Here is a 15,166-nt window from a genome sequence, read left to right as displayed (position 1 = left end):
TCTCTCTCTACTCACGACAATACATTCAATTTTAACCTTAAGCTTATGCATTGGTCTAAAGCGTAAATATAGACTTAAAAATAACCCTGAAATTTCCATGGCTAATAAGACGATCTACATGTCATTTTAAACTATCGGCTCGCCGTCCACGTGTGGAAGTGGCACTGTACTAGGAACTGACATTTCTCCCCAACCTTGCTCATCAATTAAAATACTGTCATTCTTTTCCCTGGCATATCGGTGATACGCTTCGACGCCAATTTCTTTCGTCGCAGTGCTAGAGTATGAGAACCATACTTCGCCATCCATTGTATCTAAACCGTCAGTGCCTGCCACGATTGTCCGATTCCAGTGGTAATTTGAGGTGACGTTCTGCCTCGTCTTCAGACTCTCCGACTCGACGGATGTACCGGTTAGAAAAGATAACGCAGAGATACCATCGCTCAGCTTACTCCGATCAGCCCTACAGAAGACAGACCCGGGGTTCGACGTCGCCTCGGATGAGGTAACATTATATGCGCTGAAAAGATTCAGAGGATAGGTATATTGCGAAACAATACCAGAGCTCGAATCCGAATAATTGCCCGACGTGACCATTGCGAGCGATTGATTGAATGCCATATCCGTCATGTTTTGTATGTTGGAGAACGAGAGGTTTTGCGTCCAAGTTGCTTCACGGGTATTATTCCCCACTACGATTGTTGAAGATATTGTGATGTTTCGACTTGCAGTCAAAGCGAAGTAAAAAGAAGTGTTAGTCGCCGTACCATTTTCAGATATCGCAGTGCCAACAATTGGGCGGAACTCGAAGGATGGTGTCGTCACTTCGCTTTCGAAATCTCGGCTCACTGTCTGGTTCACCCCATTTTCAAGCCACACAAAAACAGACCCGGACACCCACCAATTTTCACCGATTGGTCCCAAGCCATCTTCTGTTGAAGTATCGAACCCTACGACGCGCAATTGGAAAGTATGTGCTTGCCCGTCGGTAAGTAAACCTAGCCATGGGGTGATGTCGACCTCAAACGCCGATAATTCGAACGCATCGATACCAACGATTGGCCTCCAAGCCCCGGGGTCTACTCCGCCCGTGAAGAGTATCGGGAATGGCCATGACACACCCGCAAGCTGACCGTCGATAATCACTTGTACCTCTCGAAACAGGCTACATCCGTACAGCCAGCCGTCGTTACCAGGAAACGTATTAACGTATTCCGTCGGCACGTTCGTAAACCAAAACTCTTCTGCGCCATTTCCAGAGGCTGTGACCGATACCACCGCATTCTTAACATTTCTTGGTAATGTTAAATTGACCGACCCGCTATCGCCAGGCAGCGAGAACAGGGAAGTGGTATCGTTCGACGACAATTGCGTGGAGATGGGATATATGTGTTCCGCGGGGTGAAATCCAGCCGTGTACTCATCATCGTAGTACAGTGCCTCCATGGTGACATTAAAGAACCCAGTGTATCGGTCCCCATCGATGGTGTTCCCGAGATCGAAGATGATCTTCTGAGCCTGCGTCGATAACGGGTGCCAAATAGTCATATCCTTCTGAAAAGACCAATGGATACCCGATTGAATTGGCATGGCAGTCGAGGTCCTCCATATTTCGATATCGCCGAGCCATAGTGTCGCCAATCTATCGTATTGTTGCCCACTTGAGACGACACTGATATTGAAGATGATAGTCGTGAAGTTGCAGCCATTGGGTGGTGAGTAGGCCCCGACATATGGTGCGCCGTAACTACTTCCAAAATCATGTTCGAATAATACTTGGCGACATGCCGGGTTGTCATAGGTCAATCGAGGAGGTGTTGCGGCTTGAAAGACTTCGAGTACGCCCTGAGATAGGCCGCACCACACCAACACCAAGGCCAGGCGAATCAACCACATAATTCGAGCCATCTAACCTATGACTTCCAATTGAACATGCACATTTAAAAAGAGGCTCACAGTCATGATTTCCTGGCAATTTTATTGTATTGGAAATGATAGTAAGAAAAACGTTGATCTAGAGAGGAATGTGACATTGAATGCGGAGTCGCATCGCCATCACATTGGAGTATAGATAAGCCATCTGCTGTAAATGCATGACACCCGAACATATAACCAAACCCCCAACTCCATAATAACAATAATGAATGCAGGTACACACACATATAGAGTACATCAAAAGGCTCGTGCTAACTGGTATACAGGTATCGATTCGTGTTCGTTAACCACGTCAAGTGGGTTTAATCCGTCCTCATTCTTAGACGGGAGGCTCGACCTTGCGGTCCGGGTCGTGGAGGCCAGCTCCTTCATAGATCGGCAGTGCGTCTTCTCGGGCTTGCTCTCTGGGTTGTCCGTAAGCGGCGCCCACGGGCGGGGCGGAAGGTTGCCATCCTCCTTGGTATCCGTTGTTGAGAGGGTACGAGTTTGCGTATTGGGCTTGGGCTTCTCTCTCGCTCTTTCTTCTGCTGCTTCTTCGGTATAGATAGAAGCCTAGGCCTGCGACGACGACGACGGCTAAAACGATGAGGATGATTCCGATAACTAGCCCGACTGTGCCGCCGTTGCCATCGTGGTGGTCGTGATCATGGTCGTTATCATTATCGTCGTCGTCCCGCTTCACCATGTTGAATATCGTGGGAATATCTGTAACAGCCATCTTGTTGAATGGGTAAAATTGTAGGTGAATTCGTAATGAATTTTAGTTTAGAGTCGAGATGTAGTGTTTGATTAAATTGAGCTTGATTGACTTGACTTGATTTGATTTAGTAGATTTGATATTGGGAGACATCGCGAACTCTTATTACTCTCATCATCTTGTGAGTTGTTTGTCGATCACAAACGCGACAAGACCGCTGCGCCTCGTTCACGGCACCAATTTTAGTGTTGTTGAGCTCACCCAAACACATAGTAATTGATAGGACGTCATCACCAACAGCCCCATCAATCCTTCCAGCTGAGCTGACAGCTTGCGCCACTCCTATGTAACGCGCCGTCGAAATCCGGGGGTCCGACGGACAGACTGTTCTACATATTTCGTACGCAGTATGCTCGGCCAAGACCTGTATAAAGTCCTAACACTTCGTATCTCCGCTCATTATTTGACGTCAGCTCTATGGACTACCCGACGCAAGATGGGACGTTCAATCTCAACTCACCAGTGTTCCACATTAGAGAGCACGAGATCGCAAATCCGATCTACCTACTTAGGCAAGTACCTATGTACATTTTTATTTATATCCTATCAAGATCGATCGTCGTCTGTCGTGTAAATAAATCGTATGACTTTATACGAAACCCAAGTGAATATTATGTATCCAAATGCCATTTGTAAAAGCCTATGATTAAGAAGCAATTGTGTCTACCGTGGCAGAAGTGCTGATAGACTTTTGGGCAATTCGGTTTGCATTCCGAAATTTTCGATCTATCAGGGCGGCTAGAATGAAGAGAATATGACAAATCATATTTCCTCGTTATGCTACGAGCGCCATGTATACTTCAGTACAACGCAAACATTCAAGCATCTTCCCGTGTCTAAATCCGCTCGATCTCGGCCTCGGTTTCGGTCCGGCCTGCCAATTCGTCCGCTACGTAAGAACCCGCAGGTATCTGGTTACAACAGCACTTGGCAAAGTCCTAACAGCTTTACGTTTGTAGTCGCACCCTACTTTGTTAACGAGTGTAACAGTGGATTAGGTGCATATCGCTATTCCTCCGGTTGTCTTGTTACCTGTTCCCCGAGGTTTTACAGTACCGTTGGATTCGTAAGTTCGGGCTGTTCAATAATTTTTCTGAAACAATCATATATCATTACTACCAGCCACCAACACGCTGCTGCTCCCCGCGCTTTGGATGGTGTCACAAATCTAGGAAAAACCAATAAAGTTATGACACAGCGGAGGCCCCCCAACATCCATTACTACCTTAGCTGGATAGTAAATATTCTGCCTTGGTTTGTTAGGCATGATGGTCGCATCTCTGATTAGATACCTAATGCCTGTAGTCTGTTAAGGCAGTAGGTTGCCTCCTTTGATGCCATTTCAAACCAAGAGGTTGGGTGCGTACTTGCAAACGACGGCTTTCACAGCCTGCTTGATCTTTCTTCTTCAGTAGTGGGTATTTCAATAGAACGTCTGCGCTCATACGCAGGCTAAAGATTACGAGATTCAGACCTAATATCGAATTCGCATGAATGAAAATTGAAAAGTCTTCCTTGAAATTTGCTCGCTGTGTCGCCCTGCTTAATAATACTTTTTTTTGAAACCCAACGCTATGGATTACACGAGTGCGGGCAGTCCTGAGCCCCCGAATCCGTTGAGATTGGGTACCGTTACCCAAAAGAAAACTGACCGCGTCACCCTACAAGTTGGGGAGCGCCGATTCACAACGCTCCGCGATACTCTCGTCGGCGAAAGCGAGTATTTCGCCGCCCGCCTTTCGGATCGATGGAGCGACTGCGATGAAGATGGTTCCTACTTCATCGACTCGGACCCAACGCTCTTCAGTTACATCCTGAGTTACCTACGCAGCGGAAGCCTTCCGGTATTTTTCGACAGTGTCACACTGACTTGGGATCACGCCAAGTACCTAACTCTGCTAAGCGAAGCTCGATACTTTGGCATTGAGAAACTATGCGTTTGGATCGACAAGCAACAATACTTAGACGTTGTCACTCTCGAAAAGACAATGGAGATAATCGAAAACGTCCAAAAGTCCGAGTCAGTGAATCGTATCCTGAATCATCCGTTCCAGGGAGATAGACGGCTCGACATTTCGACTACATGGAGTTCTAGGCAGGCTTATGTCTGTCCACGGGGCATCCCTGTGCACTACGATGATCAATCGAAATGTGGTCGAGCTTGTGAAAATGCGCGAGACGACAACGATGGTAAAATAGATTACGAAGAGATACCGGTCTTGAAGGCCGTCGTGACTACCACCAATGTCAAAGTGAGGACTATAAACCATTGAGTGGTACACAAGGTTGAATTTGACTGTCCTTCGGGTTGTTGAATGGGAATAGTTCAGGCTCTAATCGATCAACTCGATACCCTATTTACTTGCAGTATACAGTAGGCAGAGCACTGTAATTAAGCCTAAAGTGGCCTACTAGGCACGTGCGTAGCGCCCTTGTGTTGATTCCATGCTTCCATCATGCACTTTCCAGCCTCGTAAAACTTCCGTTATTCTGTTTCTTTATGTATAATTCAACCTTCTAAACTCCCTGACCGACGCTGAGCTGAATATCATAAACTTAACGAGGGATTTTGTAAGATGGCAAGGTCGGATGAAGCCACGGCTTTCTTCACCGCTGTATACGCCGCCATACAGGAAATCCCCCATGGCAAAGTCACAAGTTACGGGCACATCGCTAAGTTAATCGGAACCCGTACGCGAGCAGAATGAATCATTGATTTATATTAGACCGAAAGATTAATAACCAAGTCCGTAGCTGAGCGGCCACGCCAAGTTGGCATATGCCTTAAACATCTTCCTCAAGATACGGATGCCCGCTTTAATCACGAAAATGTCCCCTGGCAAAGGGTTATAAACGCTAAGGGCATAATATCACCCAGGTGTGACATGACAATTCTGATCCAACGGGGCTAAATACAAGGAATGCTAACTAAAGCCAAGATCACAGCCTTCAGGAGCGCGAAATCAGGCGGCTGCTCTAGAAGCGGAGGGTGTTACGGTAACTACCGACGCGCTCGGTGAGCTTATGGTGGACTTCTCCGAGTTTGGGTGGTTTCCCGATGTACTGCCTTCGGAGGTAGAAGAATGATTAACTGTGCATCAAAATTACGAGGTAATGGTGGGACCACGGAAGCTTTATTTGGCTGGGCGCGTTGCACAATTCGATTTTTGATGAGCGGTCGACTCGTAAAGACGAAGCAAAATGATACGAAAGGGTTGGCAATCCCACACCACTTAAATTATACCTAGATAGAGGCCGCCAATGTTAGCAAGAACTCTCATAGGAGCATGAGAATAATAAATAGGATTTGATAAGTTTCAGATAGCGGTTGGACATAAGTGATTCCACATAGAATTCAGAACAGGTCTGTGAATTATGTGCTTTCATCATGTAAGGTGTAGGGGTGAAATGAAGAGGAACGTACCATTAGACAGCATTAGGTTATTTGCCGTTTGCTTTATCAAGCTTTCGCTTTTTTAAGGCAGATCCAAAGAACGAATCCATGGTCCGCTGTCGCGAGTCAAATTTAGCACTACCAATACCACCTCTAGTCTTTTTCAGACCTTCGAGATGCTCAGTATTGTTAGTAAATTCAACAGTTAGCTGCATTGCCCTCCTAGGTGGTGGTACACTAGAATCAACGTCGTCTTTCGACGACGCCGAGCTTGTAAGAACCACGGCTTCTTTCGAGGTGTGTGGTGTTGAGTCGTCATTGACCACTTCCAACTTAGCCTGGAGAACACCAGTATTACTCCAGGCCGTGTACTCTGGCGAGTTGTCCTGGTCCTTACCCCAAGCTTTGGACAACTTCGGGAACCGTTCTAGCAATGCTTTCAAGAGAACGCCGAGAATAATACCATGTGCCACTATAACGACAGTAATATTATCGGATGTATGGGTATCGACAATTGGGACTAGATGGGAAGCAAGAAACTTGTCAACTCTAGCCCCCATAGACTCATGGGTTTCCGAGTCCGATTGCACTGAGTTTTCAGCAGTTCTTGCAGCCTTCACACCGTATTTTTTACCCTCAGACGATCCGTAGTCCTTCTCTCGCAATTCGGGTAGCCTAGTGACCTCGGGAGGCTTTCGGGGTTCCGACGGATCGCTACCGAGGGGATCTTTGGTATCGCTGAGGGCATCGGCGATAGCTTCAGCTGTCTGATAAGCTCTCTGAAGAGTCGAGGTGAAGATATACTCAATTGAGCCAATCTCGTCGCGACGTTTTTCTATATAGGCACCCAACTTCTTTATTTGAAGCACACCATGATTTGTGAGGGGCGAGTCGCGGGAACCTGCACTTTAAAGAGGTCAGCTCTTGTTATCTGCTGGGATAAATACTTAATTTTCGCGGAAAATGAAAACAGGAATTGCTTACTAAAGACCAGCCACATTGTCAACCGACTCGCCATGTCGGATGAGCAAGATGCGCATTGCTACACATCATAATTGCTCATTACCTTAAGTGAGGAAAATCTAAAGAAATTTGTGTTTTGCTAAGAATTTAAGAATTTACGAGTCGGAAAATGCTTTTTCAAATAGAAAGCGAAGTGGAGTAGATTTAGTTCGTCCAATAAGAACGGCCCACTGTGCCTGCTTATGTAAGTGGCATGGCCCTATCTCCGGCGGGCGTTTACCTAAGCCAAATCTTCTCAATTCCCTCCCGTCTCATGCACTTTTGCTACAGCCTCTGGAAGGTCACTAAAACAAATATCACGAATACCACGCAAAATGGGACAATTCTTTTGGTCTTTTACGCTCAATTTATTATTTGGATGAATGGCGTTGTGCCTCTAGAGCGATAGACATTCGTGAACACGATTATTCAAGTGTGTACGAGCCTCCTCCATGCTAACAATGCCAATGCCGGCCGCAATTTAGTACGCGTTCTCCTTCTGGCGCTGGTCGAAGACCTTTAGGGCTTCCTCGGCAGCCTTGACACCGGATAGGGCCATAGCACTAGGCTCCAATTAGTATTTGTTGCTTTGAGGGATGCTTAGAAGATGTCGAATTGACTTACCCGAAAGTAGGACCCATACGGTTAGCTCCATCGACTTCGCTGAGTTCCATACCACCGACGATTAAGCCGGGGACAATCTCGCGAGTGCCCTTCACGATGGCATCCTCGGCGGTGTTCATGTCCAAACCGCGCATACCACCAAGCTTCTCAAGCGCTTGCATGCTGACAAGTCGCTTCACGCTAAAAGCACCGAACGGCCCATCGTGACCAGTAGTGCTGATAATGACGGGTGCATTGATGGTGCTGGGGTCCATGCAAGACTGGTCGTCATGGTGCATGGCGACGAGAGTCCAGTTGGTTACAACACCAGCAATCCGGAGGGCGCCGGCCTCATCACGGCGAGTGATGAGATCCTCGACTGAGGTAGCGTTGAAGAGCTTGACATTGGGGAATGCCAAGACCTTTGACAATAGAGTTGATGTGAAAAGAGCGGCGTGCTTAACGACGACGTACGGACCTTCATCCTCGAAGGGTACACCAAGGTCAGTTAGGAACTTGTCGGCAGGCTTGCGCATCACCATGGCGCTGAAGAGCTGACCTCCGAGCCAGGCACCGCCACCGGGAGAGACACTAGCCTCGATGATGGCAATCTTCAAGTCAGGACGAGCCTTGGCTAGGGTGTAAGCAGTGCTGAGACCGCACGAACCCGCGCCAACAATGACAATGTCGGACTCGGCGTAAGTATCAAGGTCCTTGAAGTATCGGCGAGACATGGCACGCGCAACCTGCGACTCCCTGATGGGGTCGAAAGTAAAGTCCTTCCACTTGCCCTCAGTAACTAGAGTGTCCCCATTGGCGTGGATCTTGCCATTGCCAAGAGGGATGCCACCCTTGTGGGGAAGGGTAGTGGGCTCAACGACTTCTAGGATTGCAGATGGTGCCATGTTGGATATTGATAAGATTAAATTTCTAGTATGTGTTAGTTGCTGCACATAGGGGTTAAAGGGGATATCGAGAGCATGATCCTTTCGCTGGTATTATCCAGATCAAGTTTTCGGCCGTATAATCTCAGAACGAGCTCCGCGTAATTGCCCGCTCCTCCGTGCATCTCCACGCCTTTCATCTGGAAACATGCGGCATGTTTCCGAATGGACATGGTTGGATGCACTTCAGAGACAGGACGCAGAGACTCGAACACCGGCTCATGGCTCACATCAGATTTTTTACCTAATGATGAGGGGTTCATTTTGATCAAGTGCAGTCAATTAGACTCCTGCTGGATAACCCATTTGAGGTCATGTCCTTCGTTGGCGGGGTCGCCATCTTGACGCGTACCGGGTTATCGGTCCTAGTCAGTTAACAATTAGTATGAGTCCCCCTTAGCTAAGAAGCAATAGGGATTTGGTCTTGAGTACGATGCGTACGATTACTTATTGAAGCAGTACTTTTGCAAAGTTGACTACTATCGAGAGAGTTGATGTGGGAGAGAACAAAAAAAGAACTCACTTCGAAAACTCTCAACACAACAGCTTTATACCCATCGTGAAGCGGGGTAGCTTCGGTTAGTGTCGTCATATTAACCACACGTTCAACAGTATCCGCAGAATAATTAGCTTCGTCTATCTGCATCCCATCGCCGATTATCGCCGGTTCGCGGCGGTAGAATATATTGGAAGAGTGTTACTATAGTGGATCCTCGCCATCTCGCACAACTTACCGATTGGATTCTACATTCTAATAGGGCTGATCAGACATCACATTGGTATTCTATTTCTCTCATCGTGATGAAAGAAATGTAGATCATGTTGGCGCGTCGGGGCGAGGGCTTTGAGAATTATCTATCTTGAGATAAAGCTGGTAGTAAGTTCTAACGTGCCATTGGTGAGCTCTTATATCCAGTGAGGAGTTGGGGGTGTGGCTTATTCCCAGCGCTCTGGGAGCCCTAATCTGAGCAATATTATAGGCCCGCCAACAAAGAGCTGTTCCGCTATACGCACCGATCGGTCCCGTCTTTATGGCTAATAGCTGCGAACTCCACTTCGTTCCACACCTATGATTTTTTTTTTTCTTTGAAGACCGGAGCTATTCGCGGGTGGTTGCACTTCTATTAGTAAGAGCCAAGATGTCCCCCACGGACTTAACATTTGTTCCAGCTTTCCAAGACTCATGACAACTTATATAAGATATCCTTGATGAGAAAGGATTGATGGACAAGATGTGAGGAAAGCTCATACGTAAATACCTGATACGTATGACACTTACAGTCTGAGCAAAAGGTCCTTGTAGCAAAGCAAGCGTTGACAATATGCCTTAACATGTAAGTGATTGATAACAGCTGCTCGAGGGAAAGAGAGAGGAAAAAAAAAAAAAAAACTCAAGTTGCACTGCTTTATTCTGAACTCTGGGGTCTAGAGTGAGGCAAATCAAATTCCTTAGATCAAGAAGCCTGCAAATTTTAGGCGTGAGAAGTATCAACGCCAGGTTTCATATTGCTAGAAAGTGGAAGCTTTGAGCCTTGCTACAATGACATTTCTAACTCTCCTTCAGGTGAACATGTATGGTCAGATATTTTAGGGAATCCAATAAGAGAGCACCTAAAGCAAAGAATGAACAGGGATAATGAGCTCATAGCGCGCTTGGGCCAAATGTAAGCCGCTAGGTGTCGCTATTTTGTAAGCCTCACGCGATTATAGGGCTGCAGGGACCTGTCCCAGCTCTGTAATTGGATAATGGTCTCACCCAATTTATTTTATTTTCGGCGGGGTGATAAGTTGGTAGCTTCTATCCTCCAACCGAAGCTTCCATCGTCAATCGGCACCATCACCATTTTTCTTTGCCTTCTCTTTAGGGGTTTTCATGTCGACTCCAATTCTTCGCGATATCAAAGATAATTATTGCCCATATAGTAACCCTGTCTACTTTTAAAGCAACTAGTCGCAATATAATAGCTTCCCGTTCACCACGCGCCGAAAAGGTTCACATCCATTTTCCGCCGCCATTTACATATCTTCTCATAATCGACACGACCGACACTACCACGATTCATCGTCTTCTCGAGCCTGTAGCGATCTCCTCGATTAACATCAACATTTTTATTCCTTCCCCGAAACCATCATAACCATAATAAATTGCTATTCAATATGATCAGGATGAGGCAAACTGCAAGACCAGCTCTGAGAATAGGCGCTAGATCGTTGCGCCAACTATCCATCCGTTCGGAGTCTACGACTCCACCACCTGACAGCCCAACCAGCAGAACTAGGCCTACCAATGGTACTAGACCTATCGAAACACGCTGCCCGAGCCGTACTTCCAGTCTATCCGTTCGAGCTCATTCCTTCTCCAGCGCCTCCTCCAGCGCCTCATCCGTATCGAACGCTCTCCAAGCAGCGTCCATCTCGACCGAGCAATATCACGAACTTGCGAATAAGTACCTCGATGTGGTCCAAGCAAAATACGAAGACATGCAAGATCAGGATGATTCCATTGATGTTGAGTATAGTGTGAGTTATGGCTACTGAGCGGAATTAGTACGGATGCTAATTCGATTGTTTGCTACTAGTCTGGTGTCATGAACATCAAGATACCGGCGTTAGGTACTTACGTCGTGAACAAGCAACCGCCGAACAAGCAGATATGGCTTTCCTCACCGGTCTCGGGTCCTAAGCGATTCGATTGGGTACTCTCGAACGATGGCGATGGTAATGAACGCGGCGACTGGATATATCTTCGAGATGGCACTAAGCTAAGTGAGCTACTCAAGGAAGAGACTGGGGTTGATATCGGCGAGACTGTCCAATGAACGGGTTTTACACGAATGGATGGTAGTTGCGATGGGTGATGGAGTCGCGGGGCTTCGTGGTTTGTTACCCGAATATCATTATTCCCCCCTCAGGAGGTACAATCTGCATTTACACAGGGAGTTTGAGGAAGGACCTATACCATAGGGCGCATTTTGCATGGTAGACAATAGGGTTATGGACGGATTGTTGTTATTAGTACTATTGGCATTGTCACTATACCTCTCCGATGATATTATACGTTTCATGCGTTATGCTTAATGAATAACTTTACACAATTTTACTGACATCACATTCAGAATTCACATTCAAAGTTTACGAGAAGACCAGTTATGTGTGTGTAGTTTTCGCTGTGCTTTGATTGCTATCCGTAAGTCTGGTATAGTACCAAAGAAAGTCCACCCCATGACTCCGTGGTATAAAAAAAAAAAAAAACCCACGAACAAATGCCATTCCCCAAACTCCAAAACATGTCGCTATCATGAGTCATAAATATGTTTTCCACCCCTCAACCAAGTCCCAATCCATCCCCAAAGTCCCAGCTCAAATCCCGCAGCAGTATTCAGGGCATAACCTCTCAGGCGGCGAAGTAGTCTGTATATACTTCGCAGTAGCAATAGCCCAGCCCTTCTCCCACTCCTCGCTGAAAATCCAGCCGCTCTGCCCGACTCCGCACTCGTCCTCGAGACGGTCGAAGAATTCCCACATCTCGCTTGCCGGCGCCTTGTCGTAGTACATCCATTTACAGTTGCACTGGTACACGCCGACATGCCCGTGGATCTCGGCGTGCAGCCATCGGGGCTCGACTTCTCCTCCGTTGTCGTTCCATTCTATCATATTCTGGACCGCGACTTTCATCTTGTCGACTTGGAGCGGCCAATCGGTGCACCCAGTGTGAGAAACTGGGATCACGCGGGGGTACGGCCAGTTGAGTTTGTTAGTGGAGGCGGCGGCGAGGTCGAACATTTGCGTCGGTCGCGAAGAACCTCGTATCTTAGGGTCTTCGATAGAATGGAGGGGGTCGAGGGTGGAGTTGTCTTTTTTATGGTTGTTTTTATGGTGGCCACTGGTCTCGTTCCTGCGTACCCGGATCTCGAAAGTGTTGTTGCCGGGTACTACTCCGCTAATTGCCAATGTAGCACCAAGCATGGCGAGGAGGAGGTGGAGGATAGTGATGACCTTCATGGTGGCTAGGTTGTTTTTCAGTGGTTGTTTTTTCGGTAGTAGTGGCTTTTTTGTGGCTTTTTTGGTTATCTGTTCTGGCAGTTGTGATAGGCAATAGAAGTGAAGAGTAGTAAGAGTTCTATTGGATGAAATTGTATTGAGAGAGTTTTTGTGTGTATGCGTGGTTGTAGACTTGGTAATTTGGTAACTGCCAGTTGAGATGTGTATGAAAAAGAGGAAGAGATCTCGCTTCTAGGAATACGCGGGCGGGTTTTTATACTAGAAACCCAAGGCGGTGTAGTATTTACCGATTAGAAAAAGAGAATAATGACGGATATAAAGTTCAAGCATCGGCAGTCAAGGGTATCAATGTTCACATCGAGCGGCCAATGTAAAAGCCCGTATGGTGAAGTTAAGTTGTATAGGGATTGTAGCTCTCCCTCGCACTTAGACAGAGACTGCTTCTCTCTAATGTGATTGGAGAACGGTTAAAATACATTGAATTAGATCAGTTCCTGAACGTGTTTAGTCCCATAGATACTAATGAAGAGTTATAAATAGCCTATAGTCAAAGCTGCTGTTGGACTGAGTTAAGGTTGAGTTGGTCTGGTGCCAAATGAGAATTCAGGGGCGGTTTGTGGTCTCCCGCCCTGATGACAACTTAAAAACTCAAGATACTTTAAACCACTCCAAAGCTCCCTTCTAGATGGACTTGATCGTTCTAAGTTTAATTCTAGTTAAGAACTTTTATTGATCCGGGGCTGTTTCTAACATGCCAAACGGCTCGCCCAAGTAGAACCTCAATATGTTTCATAGTAACATAAGTATGGAGCTGGTCTTTGAATTCTTAAACTTCCAAGACACGAATTAAGAGGTGTAGTGGAATGAATTTATAATGTGTAGAAGATATTATGTTACTTAGTATTGATGGTTTTCTGTTCCTTTTTTATTATTACATGTAGAGGCTTTCCGCACTGCCATGAACTTCCGAAACTCTAGTATATACCTTCAACTTGTCCAACTCAACTTTTAGTCTGGCTTCGTCCGTTAAGGTAGGAATGTCTAAACACTCATATTGCCGCCACATCTGTTCAGTGCGCGGGGATTCTGCGTCAATGTACGGCTTCCTAAGAGTTGCATATGTCAGAGTTGGAATCCGGAGGAGGGGTAAGGGAATGGAAATATCACCTACCCATTTTCATTAAAAGCTTCATCACCAGCAGCTCTGATGAACAGCACAGGCTGTGCAATGTCAGCGATAATTTGCTTGACGGGTGCATTGGGGAAAATTGAGATCACTGCAGACTCATCATCAACTTCTGCAAAGCCACCAGCTCCAAACTGTCCCACAATTTCGAAGCCATTCTCCCTCAATATTTTCTTCGTTTCGTCTGTGTAATCGGGATCTTGCGCCATACATCGCACGTCCCGTCCCGTCTCTTGGCTGATAGTTTCTGCTAATGTCAAAGCCATGGAGTGCTGTACCGCCCGGGTTTCCACAATGGCACTATCTGCCTCTTGAACTTCTTGGAAATTCTGTTTTGTCCACCACACGGGAGGATTGCGAGTTATATCGCCTAAGCCGAAACAAATGACTTTAGTCACTTTCATGGTTTTCAAGAGCTTACAAACCAGTGATTTGAAGAACTTGCAGGTCTCGCTATTATTCCAAGTATGCCCCATGTCATCGAAAAGCCATGCGGCAAACTCAATCCGCTTCTCGTAGTCTCGCGCAACCAAGTTGTTCCAGTTAACCAAGTACGAGCAAAGGTATATTCCTGGCGATTTATTCGGTTCCTCTTTGACGAGCCGCCAATAATCACGAAACTCGACATACGGTTGCCTAAGATATCATTGTTAGATCTAGAGGTCGTATAAGACTTCTGTCAAGTGATACGTACCAGATTGGCCTCGGTTCCCCATACATCGGATTTCTTATATGAACTATGCGACCATCAATAAGGTGAACTGTAAATCTAGTTACTTTAGAAGATTGTGCAAGTTCTCGTTCGATTTTCTCAAGTTCCTCCTTTTTCCAGAGTTTAACCCCTACTCGGTACAGGTTTGATGCGCGTTGGCTACACAATATCCACTGCGAGCAGCCATAATCGAGAGGTTGCCGTGAAAGTTGCGCCTGAGCTCCCCGCATCCCCTGTATTACCTCTAGCATATTGAAGACGTTTCGGCTTGACATCTTTACGATGCGAATCTAGGATAGTAATATGAGAGCTTCAAAAACACTTCATAGGTAATCGCAGAGGGATATGTTAAGTCTTTGCAGCTATATATACATTAGCTGCTCTGTTGTCTGGTTTCATTCTCTCACACGTGTGTTGAGCAGCGAGTCGATAAAGTGACGAGGGCTGAGCTGTATGGATACATGATACTAGTATTCTAGAGGTAATAAGAAGTGATTTAATTAGTATCGTTAGTCACTGGAATAACATATTGCTCAAGTACCCTGACTCCTCCATTATTTAGTTAATCCGATATGTGTTTTACCAGATGCTTGGTCTGGTTGACAGTATCGGCCATAATTAAGTACCTAGG

General features: G+C 46.4%; 9 protein-coding genes across 9 annotated transcripts; 3 read left to right on the top strand and 6 right to left on the bottom strand.

Annotated features, from left to right (window-relative positions):
- F4822DRAFT_252040 (uncharacterized protein) lies at positions 1 to 2,081 on the bottom strand. The gene has a single exon (XM_051454447.1). The coding sequence runs from the start codon at positions 1,906 to 1,908 to the stop codon at positions 127 to 129; it is 1,782 nt and encodes a 593-aa protein (XP_051314409.1). The 5' UTR covers positions 1,909 to 2,081; the 3' UTR covers positions 1 to 126.
- Positions 2,082 to 2,943, bottom strand: F4822DRAFT_252052 (uncharacterized protein). Its single transcript, XM_051454448.1, has one exon. The coding sequence runs from the start codon at positions 2,651 to 2,653 to the stop codon at positions 2,255 to 2,257; it is 399 nt and encodes a 132-aa protein (XP_051314408.1). The 5' UTR covers positions 2,654 to 2,943; the 3' UTR covers positions 2,082 to 2,254.
- Positions 2,944 to 4,123: 1,180 nt separating this feature from the next.
- Positions 4,124 to 5,145, top strand: F4822DRAFT_251765 (BTB/POZ protein). The gene has a single exon (XM_051454445.1). The coding sequence runs from the start codon at positions 4,267 to 4,269 to the stop codon at positions 4,963 to 4,965; it is 699 nt and encodes a 232-aa protein (XP_051314407.1). The 5' UTR covers positions 4,124 to 4,266; the 3' UTR covers positions 4,966 to 5,145.
- Position 5,146: 1 nt separating this feature from the next.
- F4822DRAFT_251785 (DNA binding methylated-DNA--cysteine S-methyltransferase) lies at positions 5,147 to 5,987 on the top strand. Its single transcript, XM_051454446.1, has 3 exons — positions 5,147 to 5,383; positions 5,447 to 5,570; positions 5,632 to 5,987. Exons 1-3 carry the CDS (start codon positions 5,269 to 5,271, stop codon positions 5,777 to 5,779), a joined length of 387 nt encoding a protein of 128 aa, XP_051314406.1. The 5' UTR covers positions 5,147 to 5,268; the 3' UTR covers positions 5,780 to 5,987.
- Positions 5,988 to 6,133: 146 nt separating this feature from the next.
- F4822DRAFT_429250 (phosphoglycerate mutase-like protein) lies at positions 6,134 to 7,126 on the bottom strand (the record flags this gene model as incomplete). The annotated part of the gene is made up of 2 exons (XM_051461061.1): positions 6,134 to 6,992; positions 7,071 to 7,126. 2 exons carry the CDS (start codon positions 7,124 to 7,126, stop codon positions 6,134 to 6,136), a joined length of 915 nt encoding a protein of 304 aa, XP_051314405.1.
- A 443-nt stretch (positions 7,127 to 7,569) lies between these two features.
- F4822DRAFT_429249 (STI35 protein) lies at positions 7,570 to 8,596 on the bottom strand (the record flags this gene model as incomplete). The annotated part of the gene is made up of 2 exons (XM_051461060.1): positions 7,570 to 7,651; positions 7,713 to 8,596. 2 exons carry the CDS (start codon positions 8,594 to 8,596, stop codon positions 7,570 to 7,572), a joined length of 966 nt encoding a protein of 321 aa, XP_051314404.1.
- A 1,788-nt stretch (positions 8,597 to 10,384) lies between these two features.
- F4822DRAFT_403389 (frataxin-like protein) lies at positions 10,385 to 11,775 on the top strand. Its single transcript, XM_051458119.1, has 2 exons — positions 10,385 to 11,155; positions 11,215 to 11,775. Exons 1-2 carry the CDS (start codon positions 10,793 to 10,795, stop codon positions 11,452 to 11,454), a joined length of 603 nt encoding a protein of 200 aa, XP_051314403.1. The 5' UTR covers positions 10,385 to 10,792; the 3' UTR covers positions 11,455 to 11,775.
- On the bottom strand, positions 11,554 to 12,671 carry F4822DRAFT_443511 (uncharacterized protein). Its single transcript, XM_051463125.1, has one exon. The coding sequence runs from the start codon at positions 12,635 to 12,637 to the stop codon at positions 11,996 to 11,998; it is 642 nt and encodes a 213-aa protein (XP_051314402.1). The 5' UTR covers positions 12,638 to 12,671; the 3' UTR covers positions 11,554 to 11,995.
- An 897-nt stretch (positions 12,672 to 13,568) lies between these two features.
- F4822DRAFT_443507 (uncharacterized protein) lies at positions 13,569 to 15,068 on the bottom strand (the record flags this gene model as incomplete). Its single annotated transcript, XM_051463124.1, has 3 exons — positions 14,518 to 15,068; positions 13,809 to 14,459; positions 13,569 to 13,743 (listed from the first exon to the last, which is right to left on the bottom strand). Exons 1-3 carry the CDS (start codon positions 14,808 to 14,810, stop codon positions 13,569 to 13,571), a joined length of 1,119 nt encoding a protein of 372 aa, XP_051314401.1. The 5' UTR covers positions 14,811 to 15,068.
- Between the last annotated feature and the right edge of the window lie 98 nt (positions 15,069 to 15,166).

This window comes from Hypoxylon trugodes (genome assembly GCF_022578975.1).
Source record: "Hypoxylon trugodes strain CBS 135444 unplaced genomic scaffold F4822scaffold_5, whole genome shotgun sequence".
Taxonomy (NCBI): domain Eukaryota; kingdom Fungi; phylum Ascomycota; class Sordariomycetes; order Xylariales; family Hypoxylaceae; genus Hypoxylon; species Hypoxylon trugodes.
Note: the sequence above shows the minus strand (reverse complement) of the source record. Positions and strands in the feature narration are given on the sequence as shown.

Bases quoted from the DNA above. Each gene is read 5' to 3' on its own strand.
- F4822DRAFT_403389 (XM_051458119.1), top strand. From the start codon at position 10,793: ATGATCAGGATGAGGCAAACTGCAAGACCAGCTCTGAGAATAGGCGCT. The intron at 11,156-11,214 runs GTGAGTTATGGC...GTTTGCTACTAG, and splicing joins CCATTGATGTTGAGTATAGT to TCTGGTGTCATGAACATCAA.
- F4822DRAFT_252040 (XM_051454447.1), bottom strand. From the start codon at position 1,908: ATGGCTCGAATTATGTGGTTGATTCGCCTGGCCTTGGTGTTGGTGTGG.
- F4822DRAFT_251765 (XM_051454445.1), top strand. From the start codon at position 4,267: ATGGATTACACGAGTGCGGGCAGTCCTGAGCCCCCGAATCCGTTGAGA.
- F4822DRAFT_251785 (XM_051454446.1), top strand. From the start codon at position 5,269: ATGGCAAGGTCGGATGAAGCCACGGCTTTCTTCACCGCTGTATACGCC. The intron at 5,384-5,446 runs GTACGCGAGCAG...CCAAGTCCGTAG, and splicing joins CGCTAAGTTAATCGGAACCC to CTGAGCGGCCACGCCAAGTT. The intron at 5,571-5,631 runs GTGTGACATGAC...ACTAAAGCCAAG, and splicing joins AAGGGCATAATATCACCCAG to ATCACAGCCTTCAGGAGCGC.
- F4822DRAFT_443511 (XM_051463125.1), bottom strand. From the start codon at position 12,637: ATGAAGGTCATCACTATCCTCCACCTCCTCCTCGCCATGCTTGGTGCT.
- F4822DRAFT_252052 (XM_051454448.1), bottom strand. From the start codon at position 2,653: ATGGCTGTTACAGATATTCCCACGATATTCAACATGGTGAAGCGGGAC.